The 17,447-nt window shown below is 41.2% G+C and overlaps 1 protein-coding gene across 2 annotated transcripts in view; it reads right to left on the minus strand.

The window, feature by feature from the left end:
* Window positions 1–17,447, minus strand: part of LOC117462493 (glypican-5-like) — a 101,521-nt gene that overhangs the window by 3,529 nt on the left and 80,545 nt on the right. For both annotated transcript variants that reach the window (XM_034104738.2, XM_034104737.2), the window contains one exon: window positions 14,127–14,268. In XM_034104738.2, the coding sequence (XP_033960629.1) occupies window positions 14,127–14,268 (142 nt within the window). The remainder of the gene's footprint in view (window positions 1–14,126; window positions 14,269–17,447) is intronic.

Consider the following 17,447-nt stretch of genomic DNA (forward strand, 5'->3'; position numbering starts at 1 on the left):
AAGTTATCAGATATTGCATCCATATAAAATGGCAAAAATGTGGCACCCACCCACACACTACCTTTGAACACCTAACTAAATCTTTACAGACATAGAAATACAAAGCGTATTTCTCTTTTAAGGCTGACATCGAATAAGATGTTTCCCTTTCACACTTGGCATCTAAGAATGCATTCTTTTGTAGCACATCCACCCATCCCTACTGTGCCCTATGGGTCTGTAAGCATGCATGTATTTGTGAGTAGGGATAGGCAGGGCTCTGGAGAGCGAGGGGAGTGTTTTCCGTGCCAATGGTTTTTGTTGTTCCAGTAGACAATAGACAAAGACATCATTTATTCTAAATCAGATTGCTGTTATTGTCTTAATGGAAATGGGCTGCATCTCATCGGGGAGATTTCAGTAAACAGCATTTGGAAGGGCCAACGCAGCACTAACACTACTCCACTGCAGGCTAACCAACTGGCTAACTAATGGAGCAGAACAAAGAATAATGGCATAGAAAAAAGCACTGGCACTTTGGAATGCATGGTGTTGGAAAGCCTTGTGATATTTGAACTATGAAATAAAACTAATCATATAACATGGTCTGTTTTAAGGTAAAGCCAAACCAGGCGATTGCCTAGAAGGCCACCAGCTGCGAGGGGCATAAAAGAGAACAGATGAGATATTGTAATTTACCTCATGGCTTGTTTGTATTAAAATGCCTTTGCGTTCATAAAGCTCACACACGACTCAACAAACCCTCACAACAACATTCAGGACATGGATGAGGAATACTTCTTGGACCCAAAGAGGTGTCCACAATGTGATGGATGGATCAATGCTTCAGTAACACCGGTGAATCAGTTTGAGATATTGTTTACACTCAGAATGAGAATATATCTTATAAATAGAATTAGACACTATTTAAAGAGGACATTGTTGCAAAACCGTGAGTGGTTTGATTCTAAAAAACAGATCAACATCTGTTGTGAAATAGACAGTTTAAGTGCTTCAAGACACAGCTCTGCCATTTACAGGCGCAGTAGAATATAAGACATAGTTAATATTTTATATACTGACATTTTATGTTATGCAGTAACGCAATGTGTCATATTTATCTAATACATTGCTTTTAAGCTATTTTTCCACATTTTTCAACATTGCTTTTGTCACATTTACAATGAAAAGGATCTCAAAATGTGAGGAAACCTTTTAGATTTCCAGTCTGTTTCAAATGAAGTTTTAACCGATTTAAGTTTCTTCCCCAGCTATTAGGTCCTAATAATGTTTATAGTGTATATATACAATACATATTCATGACTTCACATATGCCTGGCTTTTTTATGTGAGAAAAATTGTCTTGCAAAAACAACTATACTGCAATAGTGTGGAAATGTCATGATAATATTTACAAATACAGTTATACAACGGAAGAGCAGAAGCAGTACAAACTTGGTAAAAGCATTATTGTGTGTTAGTTATGTTCCTAAAAGCAAGCAAAAACTAAAAGTACAATGAAATGAAAAACCATGAGGGCAGGAGGATAAAGGAATGTCATGTTGTTGTCATAATGAGACAATGTTAGCAGATAAGCTGGGCTTCATAAGCTGGCTCATGTGTAAATCCCCCAAATATGGTGGAGGAAAGAAAAGGGAGAACAAGAAAGAGCGACAAACAGAGGGAGGGAAGGAGGGAGAGATGACGGAGAGGGTTGGAAGAGGGAAACAGTCAGTTTGGCTTTTCAGTATGAGTATGATGATCCATTGTCACTCGTATCAAGACAGATTGTATAAATCATCCCGAGCGACATCAAGGCTATGCGATGGCACGTAGAGATGCTTCTTCCAATATAACAACAGTCAATGACATATTTCCCCAGCAGTACAAGACAAATGTGATTTGATTGGAAAAAAGCTTTATAATAGACAACAAACAGTGGCAGAAGAAAACATGGTGATGGAAACCAACAGAATTGGAGTGCTAAGGGGAAGAATTGTGTACATATGTGTCAATATATATGTGGATCCTATAATAGAATACATTGTGGGTTTTGCTTTCATTTCTCATTAGAGACATGGCCATGGCGAGGAAGAGGATGGGGGATCATGTCACACATCTGAACATCCAACACTGATATATAATGACTGTGGTACCTTCATACACATACAGTGCAAGTAAGGAACACAGCTGAATCCCAACCTATAGCTTGTTAAAGAGGGGTGTTCTGTCTTCTGCCACCTTGCTGACCTTTTCATTGGCTAAGTGTGTGAGAAATGATTCATAGAGTCCTCTGTCACTAATGCTCCTCCAGATGGGTAGATTGTGTGTTTGGAAGAGCCTCAATTTCCCTCTGGCCAAGGAGCAACAACAGCTGCTTCTAACAAGCCTGGCCACGGCACTGAAGAAGAGGTGGACCTCAGGCTTTAGCCAAGAGGAAGGAGGAATGGAAAGGGAGGGGAGGGAGAGAGGAAGGGAGGAATAAGGGTTGGAAGGTGAGTGGGAGGAATAACAAACCCCTTGGCCATCATTCTTTGGAAAAACTGAGGGACAGACATTTGCATGATGGTTCTTTGGGCAAGTTTATTGCTGCTAGTCCTCCCTCTCTCTTCGTCCCCGTCCTTCTCTCGTTCCTGCTCTTAACTATTTTGTGTTTCAATGAGTTAGCAAGCACAACGCCACTGCTGTCACACAGATGCACCCCTGAAACCTATGCAAACTGTTCTCCAACAATCATTCCTCTGTCTTCAACTGATAAGATGTCATCTCCCTTATACTCAGCACGTCATACCTACTGTAGACGGGAATACAGACACGGACCGGACACATTCACACAACACACAAATACACTCTATTTGGGATGGCAGCAGGTAACAGGGCAATGAGTTTATCGAGGGACACATCCAATGAGTTGCTTTAGGTCCATGTGTGTTGTGCATGGCTGTGTTTGTGTTTCCTGGGACCGAGCACAAGCTGCCAAGCTGTAATCCAGCGAGGAATGGCGCTACTGTATACTGGGGCTTAGCAAGTTGTCACACTATATTCTAACAAGATAACAAGGACGTTCTTTCAAGGCTCAACACTGACTTATAACCATGACAGACCTAAATATACGTTCTCTTCAATTCAACTGTGTTCGTTTTCTTTCTATTTCTCTGAATCTGCCCTTGCTTGTGTTGTTACATCTCAGTCTAATTACACTCTAACCTACTGTTGTCTAGAGCAACTGAACCCCCTACATATGCAAATAGAACAGTTGTTTATCATTTGCTTTTGGCCCCTGTGTCAGTTTTCACCACCCAGTCTGCTTTGAACAGTTATGGAGACGGTCAGAAGGCGGATGTTTGATTTATGGCACATTGAGGGAGCGTGGAGGAGGTCAGTAACTTGTTCTTCCTCACTCTCATTCTCACCTCCTTCCCCTCTCCCTTCCCTGACCTTCAGGGTCTTCAGCGCTTGATGTGAAACGGACACAGGGGGGGTGTAAAGCTGCTCATGGGCTTGCGTTTTGACAAGGCCACTGGACCTGCCTCACAGCAATGTTTCATTAAGTGGGAAAACCTTTCACACATGTTTTTTTTTAACACTCACACAGGCAGACAGAAATGTAAGCATGCGCGTAGGCTCAAATATTTACACATCATCATTACATTACATTACATTACATTACATTGCATTTAGCTGACGCTTTTATCCAAAGCGACTTACAATAAGTACATTCGACCAGGAAGACACAACCTTGAGGAAAACAGAATCATATAAGTACATCAGGTTTCATAGAGTCAATCAGTTTAAGTGCTACTCAACTGGCTTTAGATAAGCCAGTCCTTTATTAGTATATATATTGCTATATTGCCATCATGGTCTATGCCCATATAATGACAGACATTGTGTCTACATTTAGAAGTGAGACAATATGCGATTGGCATGTCACCCATCTTTATAATCTGTGTGTGTCCAGCATACATTTAAGACTTGAGAATGAGCATCTTTTCCTCTCCTGTGACAGCTAGGCCAAGCAGCTGAATAACGACACTGTTAAGTTGCCAAATCAATCCATATTTGCTGGGGGAAAAAAGGTCTTTATGCAATTGTCTATGTGTCGTTGAAGCGTGGGCGCCAGCTCATCGTTTCTTGAATGCAGTAAAATGATTTGTACCATTAGTCTCTGTCATTTGCAAGGACAGGGTATTCTCCTCTGATCCAACCTGAAGTGCAGCGTTGCTAGATATTTGCTACCTGCCATTTATCCCTTGATAGTTAAAGGCTCTCTGTTACCTAAGTGATGAGAAGACATTGAAACAGATACAGCACAGTGTTCCACAACCCCATTTTATCATAGTTTTCAATATAGTTTAATGATTGTAGATATTTCCCGAGTTATTTCATACACTTGGGACAAAGTGTGTAGATAAGCTCCGTGCTGGCCCTCATTTGGGGTTCAACAAAATGACGTTAAACAATACAGACAGATAGAGGACTTAAAAACAAACATCTATTCAGTTCTCAAGACTCATATTACTTGATCGCAACTTTAGCATCATTTTCACATAACAATATACTTGAATGCATGAAGATTTCCACACACTAAGAGGTATTCTCCGATTAGACCTTTAGACACCGATAAAAGAGTGATGCTGCTCCTGGTGCCCATGGATCACGGCTGTCTTGGCGTTGTTAGGTTCAGCTGGAGAATGCTAACACTCTGTGGATCACTATGTTTTTAAAGTATTTTTTTACTGTCTCACACACACACATACACACTCACCTTCCATAGCACTTGCATGTTTCCTTATCTCTTTTCACACACACTTTCTCACAAAGAGGGATAAGGTTAGAGGGTGGAGAGAAGGGGAGGATGTATTCACACAGTTCATTACTAGCCATCCATCTTTGCGCTGTTTTTGTCTCACCCACTATGTGGTGCCATGTCAGGCAGGGGCTCCTTGCCCCGTCAAACTAATCTACCAACTCCGTATTCTAAGTTACACACACACACACACACACACACACACACACACACACACACACACACACACACACACACACACACACACACACACACGCACGCACGCACGCACACACACACACACACACACACACACACACACACACACACACCCACACACACACACACACACACACACACACACACACACACACACACACACACACACACACACACACACACACACACACACACACACACACACACACACACACACACTCACTTCTCTGGGAACCGTCCCTCTGGTTCACAGGCAACCTACAGTGTATAGGGCTTGAAGGCCACTCAAGGGGCTAAAGGGGCAAACATACAGGGGCACCAGTGGAGAACATGTCTTACTCCAGCTAACCTAGCAACGGGCACGGCAGCATGGCAACTTCAGAGCAGGGATCAGTGCAATGGAATCTGCCCAGCGCGATTCTTGGCTACACTAGACTATTAAGCTCCTTGGCAAGATTAAGATTTACTCCCCTATACACAAACACATACACACAGAAACAAATAGGCAAAAGAGGCCCTGGGAGGACAGTGACCTCCACCAGTCAATGTGACACATTCTCAAGATGGAGGGGCATCCTGAGGAGAAAGTTCCCTTTATGCAAGAGAGAAGCTGAAGGCCCAGTACAACCCCACACACATATAAAAGTCACACCATAGTCTCCCCTAGAACACTGATTTTGGATGATATCACTCACACTCACACACACCAACACCTGCATGCACTCAATGGCAGATGCCTCATTGCATTGGCAGGTGTCAGGTTGTCCTTGTAGACAGACAAGCGTGAAGGATGCATAGATAAACTCACATTCATATTCTTTTGCTCCTTTGCTCTCGCACACATGCATGCTCACACCTCATCGCCATCCATTATAGTCAAGAGGAAGTGCAGTCAAGAGACGCTGTCATCGTGTGTGTCTCCCGACATAACATTTCACACATGGATCCCTCCCTGGTCATCCAAGCAGTGCAGAAGTCTCAAGTCTCATGCTGACAATTTCTCACATTGTTTCTCTCTATAATTGTGTGTGTTGTTTTTCCTTGAGTACTGCGCACCCAATGACAGTCAACCCTTGAGAAGCTGTTGATGTTCAAGTGACACTTAGGGCTCAAAGGGCCTTAAGAACAGAAAGCAGTGTTTTTAACCTGCTCATTGTCACCAAGGAGTAGTGCTGTATCCACTATAGGGTTGTAATGGTATGAGATCTCTATAATATTATAAGCATCTCAGAGAATACAAATATTATATACTAAAGACAAATATTAGTATTATCAGATACAATGACCCTTAAAGGAAAGAAAACAACAATAAACACAATTATAAACGGGATAAAAAAGGATGCAACTGGGTTATACAGCTAGAGCTTGTCAGTTTACATATTAGCATAATATTAAATTAAATACAATACATGTATGATACCCTTCACCGTTATACGCTGGTATACTGTGATACTGGCACTTTGTTGGCAGAAAAGTCAAATGTAGAGAACAGGATACAGTCTTGTGTTGCGGCACGTGACTAGCCTCCAATGATTTCAAGTGATATCCAAGTGATACTTGCCTTTTAACTTCAAAGTCAGAAATATGTGTGGGATAGAAAAAAGAAGTGGTGATGATATAAATGTTTGATTTTGTGGGGGTGAGTGGAATACTTTGATGTAAACTCTTGGTTGCATAACTGACTGCAGTTTACGAATCAAATTACTCAGAACTGTGCACTAACTACACTGTCAGTGTGCCTTCTTGTCTGATCAGTAATCAGCTGAAGCAGTGAGAGGTCAGCCCCCTCCCAACCCTGGGGCCCGACAGGCTGTTCCAGGCTCAGCTTTAATTGCCACATCAATTATGGACAAGGGAGAAGGGCTTTGTCGCTCTCACTGCTGGTCAATAGCACACGCTTTTAATGAAGTGACTTGTCTTGCATGTGCAGCCCTTTGATGCAAGCACATATCAGCCGCACACAGACCAGCACAACAGATAGTCAATACAAAAATTGGCTCATTGCTACCAACCTCCATTATCTGACCACTCATGCAATGCTAATGAACTTCTGCTATCTGAAACAGATACTCTGATCGTGGTTGTTCTTTAAAACTAAAGTTTGAGTTTAAGATAGAAGGAGCTGCCTCAGTGGGAAAATCCAACCCAGAGTCGTTTTCTTGCTTTCATTCCTTCTTCCCTCGCCTAGTCTGTATTTCCCCATGCATACCAGGCTGATCTGAGACAAAGAGGATCAGACTCATCTCTGCTTATCCTTCTACTGTATTTTTCAATATCAGTGGAATGTCTGCCTTTATTTGCTCAGTTTTGTGTTACAGCAGGAATGTCAGTTTCTGTGCTAGCAGCCAGGAGTAGGCTCCAGGCAAGACAGGGGGAACATTCACACAACATGCCACCCCCCCCTCCAATCACCATCCCAACCCCAAGCAGAGAAGTCCAGGTATGGACATTAATAAAGCAGCCCAAATAAACAAGTTCCATCACTAAGTCACCTTATCTGTGGCTTTTAGTGTGTATATCCAGAAAAAAAACATTTTCAAAAATGTACTGAGTTCTGATTAAATCTTGACCATTCGGCAGCCTAAAGGTTCGGTGCTATCCTGACTGGGGGCCGGGGTGAAAGGGTAGTATACAAAGGTATTCTGCACACAATAAAATTCAAGTAATATCCATTGAATTTGCAGCTTTCAATAAAAAACACTTTATGAGTCTGGACACCATCTTTAAAATGCCATTTACTGCTTGGAAACCTGCAAATTGTGTAACGATTTCTTGTTATATTGGTGAATAACAGCTCCTTCTGTGGTACTGTAGTCAAGACTTTTATGTGGCTACCGTATCAGAGCCCTGAGTCACTAACATTCCTTGTTCCTGGGCTGGTAAACTTCATAGCAACCATACAAAATACTGAAGTCCATGTATCATTTTTACTAACTTCCGAGGTAGTAACTCCTACCACTTCCTTTACTTTATAACCTGTTGCCATACCAGAGATCTTTGGTGTTTCCAAACATCCAAAGGTGTGCTTGAGAGGTTCAATCATAAAAGGCCTCACTGATACTTAAAAAGGAAATGATGATACTGGCTAATGAGAACCATTCTCCTCTGATGACCGCTTGCCTAGGGAGCCATTCAAGCTCATTTGCTCTCAAAGTGCCATAAAAACCACAGGGCAAGCTAGCTAGGAAGAAAAAGTAGATCCCTGAAAAGAAATGAGGAAGACTTTATAAAAAAAGGACTGTTCAAAATCGAGGTTGTTTTAGTTGCCTACAAATGTAATTTATTGGTGCATATTCAATACATATAATGTCAGACAGAACAAATAGATGACTCTGCATATTTGAGTGAAAGTATGACTCCTCCCACATCCATCCGTTAACCAGACCATCTTCCTGCGTAGCAAAGCCTTCTCTGATCCTCTTGTTCCTTATTTTCCAATCCTACTCTGCCCTGGGGTGCTCTCTATCAGCCCCTTGAGCTCCAGATGAAAGGCAAAGGGGAAATGGCAGTCCTTCTGGTAATATCCGCAACGGGACACAGCCAATACATCTGCTGGCCAGGCGGCCTCTACGCACGCCACTCCCAAAGGGCCCCGGCTCAGTCCAGGACCTGGGATGGGAAGATCAAGGGGTTGGGATTGGGTCTACCCAACCTGGTAGAGTACACAAGCACCAAATCCCCGACCCACCCTTCTAACCCCCGTCTCTCACGGTAGATTTGATCATAGGTTTGTATGTCGCAATCGCATTCTCTGAATCTGTTAACATTTTATTCTCACATTAGCTGTAGTTCTATGTCACATCTAGTTCAGCAGCCACACATCGTATAGCAACATGGTATTACCCCTCCAGTGTTGCAACGGTCTCAAACCATTTCCTTTGACCTTTACCTACAGTATGACCTGGTGTCCTCTCTCAGACCTGAACTTGCATGACATCACCCTTAATCTCCACTCTTTTCTCAATTTTAGGAGTTTTCTAACATGAAAGGCAGGTGTAATGTGTCCAGGGCAACAGCAGGCTGTAGTGGGCTTGGGGCAGGTCCAGTGTAATCCCGCTAACACCGGTGTAGCTTGGCCATATCCTGCCCAAGCAGCCGTCCATTTCAGGAATGTGCTTCCTCTGCCAGGGTGAACAGCTGCCGCACACCTTTATGGCCTTTTCGGCTTTGGAGAATAGTTCTCTCAGTGCTTTTGACATTCAGGTACGATCACACCAACAAACCAAAAACAGGCAGATATATGAAAGTTGTATCAAGGTCAGGTTCATCAATACATATTCCTGTATGCAGTGTTTTGAACGTTGGAATGGTAGAAACAAGATCTATACAATGTGTTATACAACTGTGGATAGCTAAATGTGAACTGAACATTGATTGATTGGGAGCCAAGATTTTGCTCCGGTGCTCTTCAGCTTTAGATTCAAAATCTGCTGATTGGAGCCTTCTCATGCCAGACCGACCCACCTCTCAATGTCTTTGAATGTGTGTGTGTGTGTGTGTGTGTGTGTGTGTGTGTGTGTGTGTGTGTGTGTGTGTGTGTGTGTGTGTGTGTGTGTGTGTGTGTGTGTGTGTGTGTGTGTGCACCCCTAGTAGGTACACAAAGCACTATTAACAACTTACATTACACTTTTTTTAAAGGACAGATTAACTAGCAGGTGTTGATTGAAATATTGCTTAGAGTTTACTTCCCTAGGGGTCAGGTTCACACGATGAACACACGCACGTGCACACACAGACACACCTACACACACACAAAAACACATCTAGCTGTTTCCTTGAGGTGTGCAAGAAGAGACAAGTACAATTGTTATAGTGTTCCTTCTGCTCAAGAATAACAGAAGCACACTGATTCACTATTAGGTCTTTCCATCTTGTCAATTTAAGATAGCAAATGCAAAACGATCATTGTCAATGGCTTCATTTTAATAGAGAGGTTTAGCCACTGAAGTGCAGAGTGTGTGAGCAATGCCGGGGGGCATCACTTATTTGATGATCTCACTCGTGTTTCTGAAAGATTGCAATTGTTACCAAAAGAGAATTGTAATATCATGGCTCTGCGCTTCACACTTCTTCACAGCACATCCCTCCGTCCTCAATCACAGGAAGTGTTTATAGATGCATTTACTTCTCCTTCCCCTCTGAGACGGATAACCTGCTTTCTCCTCATTTTGTTTTGTTGGCTTCTCACACCTTTGTCAGGCAGATTACCTCAACAGCAGCACTACCATACAGGAATACAATACAGAGGTTCCAGCTTTTAAATCTCCCACGCTATAGCCTAAACTCCAGCAAATATTGAATCAAAGTGAAATGCAAACTTTCACTCTATATTCACTTTCAATATCCTAAAAAATAACATCGCTTCTGCTCCATCTGTTATTCCAGATTTGCACAAAAGGCCAGAAGAGAAAGACTGCGCCTACTCTGCCAGAGAGAAGGCAGCTCAACTCACAGAAGCAGACAGACACATGAAGTACTGTTCTACCTTTTGATGCACAGACATTTGGAGTCTGCTCCCTCTCCCTAATGGAGAGATAGTGGTCTAATGTGCCACTGTGGTTCTGTCAGAGATTAATACGTTAATGAGCTAGCAACAAATGAATAGCTCCTTTGGAAGGATCAGCCTTAAGTGTTCCCCGGCTAATACAGTTAATAAGCCAGAGTCACGCCACAAAATGTACCACAGAAAATGCTCTCATACTCTCAGTAGCTGCAGGGCAGAGAGATGATATGGTTCATTAAAGATTCACTGATTCATTAACCTGTTCATGGCTGTGATTACGGCAGTTGGTACATGACTAGGCCTTATTTAGTTGGCACACAAAGTACACCATGTCTCCAGGCAAGAGGAGCAGGATCATAATAAAGATCAAACTGGCATGACATCATGCAATCAGACTGCACTTTCTTTTAGAAGCATACAGCTAATTGAAGTATGTAAACATATTTATACTTTCCCACTCTTGTCTTTTAGGTTTTTTGTCCATCAATAATTTACTAAGCCTTCCTTACAGTTTCAAATATTAACATTGTGCTGTCTTTTCATAGTTGCCCACTTGTAGAAGCATCTGCATTCTTACACACACAAAATGGCACCGGTGATGATGGCTGCTGTGTCTTTTGCTCCTCTCCAACTCTGCTTTAAGTTTTTATGTCTGTTTTATTGTGTTGCACTGTTGGAGGAGCCTTTGACCAACGATTTTCATTGTCATAACTAGCTATGTAGAAATGACAATACAAGCCTTGAATCTTGAAACATGCATTCAGTATGAAGGAAGCTATAGGCATATCACCTTAGTGAGACTTGCAGGAATGCCATCACATCTGAGTGATGACAGAGACAGTGAGTCTGTTCTCTGCAGATTAGAGCTGTTCATTAGCTTGGTAATGAATTCTCTCTCAGCATAATAGCGGGCGGTCATGCTCCCTTTTAACACGGACCTCGGGAGCTCTGCCACAGCTACACAGGGGTAAACAAGTCTGCAGATAGATGGAAGCTAAAATGTGCCTCCTATAACACTATGATTATTTTCATCATCAGAAAAACTAATTTAGTCCTTTGAAACGTGTTAAAGTTGATGTATTTATGTAACAGTTTGTCTAATATTTGTAAAGTCATTAAAGAATAATAATACAAATAATACATTTTATTTAACCTACAGTTTAATAAATACTCTAAGTGGTTAAAAGCAACCGAACATGATCAAATGGTGTTAGTGAAAATTATGATGACGGAATTATATTATTCCCTTTGATATAATACAATTGCCATGGAATGTGCATTGGAATGTCATCCATTTTGAACATCACTTCAGTGGGTGGGCAGATGTCATGAAAACACATCAAAATGCCAAGAACTGCAATGTCAAAAAAATGCCTGATGGTGAGCTCTTTTTTCAAAATTATTGTTTCCCCCAAGCTTGTAATTTCAAAGACACTTGACGAGTGTGAGTACAGCAGTAACTGAAGAACAACAGTCGCTATCCACTTCAAAGCTTTGGAAATTGCATAACAATACACCCAAGTCCAATAGGCAGGCTGGTGAAAATTACAGATATGAGCTGTCCATGCGTCACAGGATAAGTGTTGCGACTGCCTGTTGTCTAAAACAAGACCTTTGCTGTAATTTGTTATAGTTACCAATAAGCAAATCCCATCTTTTCAAGAACCATGATTTCGTATCTGGATGACACATATTATTTTAAAGGCTTAGGAACATCTGTACAGGCAACAGGACTCACCAGGATATTGATTTCTACTTTGAGCAGAGACTAAAGGGTTTTGTCCTGTAAATCTCTGACAGTGCTTTTGATTGATTATCCCCTGCTGTTGGAATACTGCTGAAAGGCCGGCATGTTTTATCCACATCAACAACAAGGAGCAAAGCAGAGAGGACCTGTTCAGAGCTGTGTTTAACTCGCAGTGTAATGGCTATTGATTGGTATATAAGCTGCATTGTGGTGTGGATAGCCTTCTCGCTATCCTTTGGTAAAACTAGGCCGTAGTTTTGACAGCACACCAGCCAATACCATCCAGAGCTATTGACAGAAACAGAAGAAGGGAGCTGCAGAAGACGCTATGCCTCCCAACATCCCACTGTGGCCCAGCGCCTCAGAACGGGAGTTTTACTTAAGTTACCTCTCATCTATCTTTGAAGGATTTAACACAATGATGATTGAGCCTATGCCCCAAGAGTTTGCAATATTTATATTTTCAGTTTTACAAACTGGGTGTGTCCTTGATAAAATGATGTGTTAAGTTTTGCTATAGTGGATACACACTGTAGGAACCACATATGAAGTATTTTTCTGTGTTTGTTACGGTACATGTTTTTGAGTCACTATATTGCCGCAATTCACACCAATACAAAAAAAGCACAGAATTCTGAACACATGAAGCGCCCTACAGATTCTTTATCAACAAGGATTCAAATCATGAGGATTGCAACTGTAACACAGGATTAGAACTTGTGAAATGTTGATTTGAGTGTTGAAAATGTAAAGGCCAAATGATAATGTCATTAGTGTCAGTAGTGTCAAATGAGCCAAAATGCAATTTTAATGATGTGGCAAAATGTGATTATGCTGTGACTAAAGTTATTTAAAAGCGATCAATTGATTGTTTGTGTAATGACTGAATGAATGTCTGTTTTATCTTTTTCAAGGATCTGTTGTGCTCATGTTGGAATCTATAATGATGTGTCTATAATAATGTGAAAACCATCATAAGGCAACTATGAGTGTAACATAGTAAGACAAGTTAACAAGTAAGTGCAAAACTTGCTTGTGTGCATCTCAGTGTACTTGTATAAGAGAGTATTTTCCCGTCCATGTTCCTTTTTCCTCCTCAATGGTAGTAAGAAAAATCTTCAAAACAACTCCTTTGTTTAACATTGTAGGCGAGAAACAACATGATACTTAGGATGGTTAACAAGAAGGTACTGCAGGAGATCAAATGATTTTGATCAAAGCTAACAAAAGCCCCAACACCTCCTCACTACATTGTGTGTGCGTGTTTGTATTTGTAGTTCTGCGTGTGTGTGTGTGTGTGTGTGTGTGTGTGTGTGTGTGTGTGTGTGTGTGTGTGTGTGTGTGTGTGTGTGTGTGTGTGTGTGTGTGTGCGTGTGTGTGTGTGTGTGTGTGTGTGTGTGTGTGTGTGTGTGTGTGTGTGTGTGTGTGTGTGTGTGTGTGTGTGTGTGTGTGTGTGTGTGTGTGTGTGTGTGATATTAAACCAAACTGGCTTGTTTTCTCAGATTTTGAGGAAACCTCCTCCCCACCAAATTGTAGCATCAGGGAGACACAATAGGCGAGGAAGACAGAGTGTGAAATGTGTTTTAAGTGAATATCCCTAGCCATATACATATATAAGATGAATGAAAGAGAGCATTGTGGAAAAGAGTCTAAAGCTTATAGAGCAAAAGAAAAATGAGGAATTATAATGTCTTGATCTCTCCTTGGCTAAAGCAGGCGATTGAAGGTAGAGCACAGTAAAAGTTAAAGTTAAGCTCCAAAGTCTGGTTGTGCCTGCTTCTATTTGTAAATACAGACGCCAAAATTGTCACACAAATTCAAAGAACGTGACAGGACAAAATGGCTTGTGTGAGTCTTTGTGCACGCAGTCATGGGCATATATTACTTACAAGTATGTTCTTGACCGTCTCCTGAGGCCTGACAGCCATCTTCATCGTCACAGTCTGTGGTGCTGCCCTCTTCTGTTTCCCCACTGCCCAACTCATCCCAGGCCTCCATCTGGCCCAGTTTAGGAAACTTCTCCTGGGTCTCCTGGACAACAAACAATAATACAAAGTTTATCACTTACTAGCAGCAGTTTTTCCCACTAAAATATTCAACATCATGTCTCCGCGCCCCCTTGTTCTGCTCTGACGTGTCGATACCTGTACATGTTAGCAAGGGCCCAACAGATGATACATAGAATCCTGGGATAATCAAATAGAGGTGTGGGTGTTGGAGAGTAAGGAACCTGTCTGGGAAGCTGGCGTGTTACATTTCATTACAATCAAAATGAAGAGGAGCATTGTAGAGAGAAAGCCTTGAAAAACAAAACCATTTGTTTTAGCTTTGTGCTATTCCCTTTATACAGCTAAATGTATTTCTATTTGGATAGAGTTCAATTTAATCTTACACCATGTTTTTCTGTTATATATATATATATATTTTCTTTAAATAGTTACACTAGTCATCTAATATGGTCATTAGAAACATCATCTGTATTTGTACTTTATCTAACTGTAATCAACATGTCGACCTATAGAAACCATCTCATGGTACTAGGAGGACACAGTTCCTTTCCCTGACTGGAGTACAAAACACCGCTCCTTGTGATGTTCCCCCCCTTCCAGCATGGGGCCAACTAATTGGACCACCTGCCGGTCCTTCCTGCTGTCAACCATCATCAAGGTGGTCTCTGTTCCATCACACCATGTCTAACAAGAACCTCTCCTGACACCACAACAAATGATCCTTTGGAGTATAAGGAGTTAGTAAGTGGCATGAATAAAATATTTGTTGAACATAACGAACTATAGACACACATAATCATCTCATTTTGTTTTGGACCATCCTTAAGGGTTGCATATGCATACATGCACACATGGACACTAATACAAATTCATGAGACGGCTCAATCTCGGTTCACAGCTGACCTTCATATGGAGGATCAACCATTAGAGACATGTACAGAGGTGGTAGGAGGAATGGGGGGGTGTTGGTGGTGACGAAGGTGACTAATAACCTTGCCATTAACACCAGACTCTTGTGTGTCACTCAACACACCTGACAGCAAAGGTGACTTTTAACCAGTTGTCTACTGAGCCTTCAACACCCCAAAAGAAACATGTAAAGACAACATTCTGATAACTATAAGTCAACTGACAATGCAAAGCTCAATGTAGGGTATAATAATGAAACAAGACTAAGGTCCTCTGACACATGCACTGCAACCCTGAATTGATCTAGAGATTACCCAGAAGAGCTGTATTTGAGAACGCAAATGTCCAATTAATTCTGACCAAACGTCAAACAGACTTTACCCTGCCAGTTACCTAATACTAAATCCATCAAAATGGATCCTCTGGGAACCAAGAATATTGTACAAAGTTTCATAGCAATTCATTCAGTTGTTGATGAGATATTTCACTTTAAACCTTCCTACCCCGCTACATAATTTATGTACAATTTAAGAATAGATGAACAGAAAGTCAAGGCCTTAAACTGACAGGAAGAATTAATGAGGAAAATAATGAGTAACCCTCACACAACTTCCTGTATAAATGTCAACAGTTACCCTGTTTCAGTGTGAACATCATTATGAGTAAGAATATATGTTTGCTTTCTGCAATATTTACCAGATTATGGATTAACATTGACTGCAAGGGAGAGTGGAAGGGGACACGATATTTTAATTCATTACATCTGCCGTGCATTACATTTGTACTTAATGTGAATGCGTCCCCCCCTCTCACTCAGGCCTGAGTGAGTGAAATGAGGGCTACAAGTGAAATGAGTCATGTGAAACCATAACAGACCGCCAGGCTCCATGAAACTGGAGTGGGCTCTTTAGTGGAAGTAGCTAAAACATATCACTTATGCTCACCGCAAAAAATGAAAGCAATAGAGAAAATCTGGATGGCTTAGTTTTCATAGATGGTCAGTAATGTACAAGAGGATTACTTTGAAACAAGGTGAACCACATTACATGCTGGTTCCAGTATTGCATGTTATAGTTATAGATTGGCTCACATTACATCTTGTTGACAGGCACTTTATGTGTCCTGCCTGATTTGAGGCTGAAATGTGAAACGTTGCTTAGGCGATGCATTGGCTGCAGGAAGCACACTAAAAATCATATTTTCTGCTTTAGCTGTGTGCTACTGGGAATTGTAGTACCACTTTAATGACATTATTCTACTGCTTCGCATTACAGGAATATGTACATTGCTTTATGTGAAAAATAAGATCACGCATCACTGTTGTGTGTTTTGGCTAACCAACCAGTCTTGTTACAGATTTGCTGTCCAAATTATCATTGCTCAATAACCTTATACTATTTAATATTTGTGTGAAATATTGATGAGTGCTTGAGTTTTAAGTTGAATTATCTTTGACAATTTTTTTTCAGTTTATCCTTAAATTAAGTTGATGCTTATAAAGTTGAAGAAATCCCCTCTATGGGTTCCTGAGATCTCTTGTTCATGAGTATTGGATATATGTGAGGTCGCACTGACCTTTGACCACCTGATTGTTATCAGTTAATCCTTGAGTGCAAGTCAATGTCTTTGCCAATCTTAAGGAAACTCCCTCATGACGTTACTGAAATATCACATTTATGAGAAATGTGAAAATGTGAAGTCACAGAAACCTTGACATTGGACCTTTTTTCAAATATTAAACAGTTCATCTTTCAGTACAGTGGATATTTGTGCCAAATAAAAAAGAAATCCCTTCAGGTGTTCCCGAGATATAGTATTTGAATAAAGAATGAGCAGTAAAGAACTTAAATAAATGCAGTGCACATTCTAAGGTGGAAATGCTCTGCTGAGCAGCACAATGTTTGTACATCCTTAAGATAACCATTTGGGTATTAAGCTAATAACCGTTCCGTTCAGGGGACGTTTAACACAATGCTGCTTGGCCCAGCTGTCCTTAAAGCCTTTTAATTAGAGACTAAATCAATTAAGGCGTCGTCACTCTGGAAACCACCATCAGGCTGCTTAAGAATTGTTGATTGGCTGCCGTCCAATGCAGTTTGTTGGCTTGTTTTGACAATGTCGGAACGGCAGAACAGAAACTCTTCGTGTCACTTCTTTCTGTTGAAATGTCACCTTAATTGTCGTATTCCAGCAGCATAGTGAAGAAGTAAATATATAATTTGTCCTGGCATAGTAACTACAGGAAGAGAGATACGCCATGTTCCAATATGAGTAACAAAGAGTGTTGAATTC

The sequence above is a fragment of the Pseudochaenichthys georgianus genome, chromosome 17 (assembly GCF_902827115.2).
Source record: "Pseudochaenichthys georgianus chromosome 17, fPseGeo1.2, whole genome shotgun sequence".
Taxonomy (NCBI): domain Eukaryota; kingdom Metazoa; phylum Chordata; class Actinopteri; order Perciformes; family Channichthyidae; genus Pseudochaenichthys; species Pseudochaenichthys georgianus.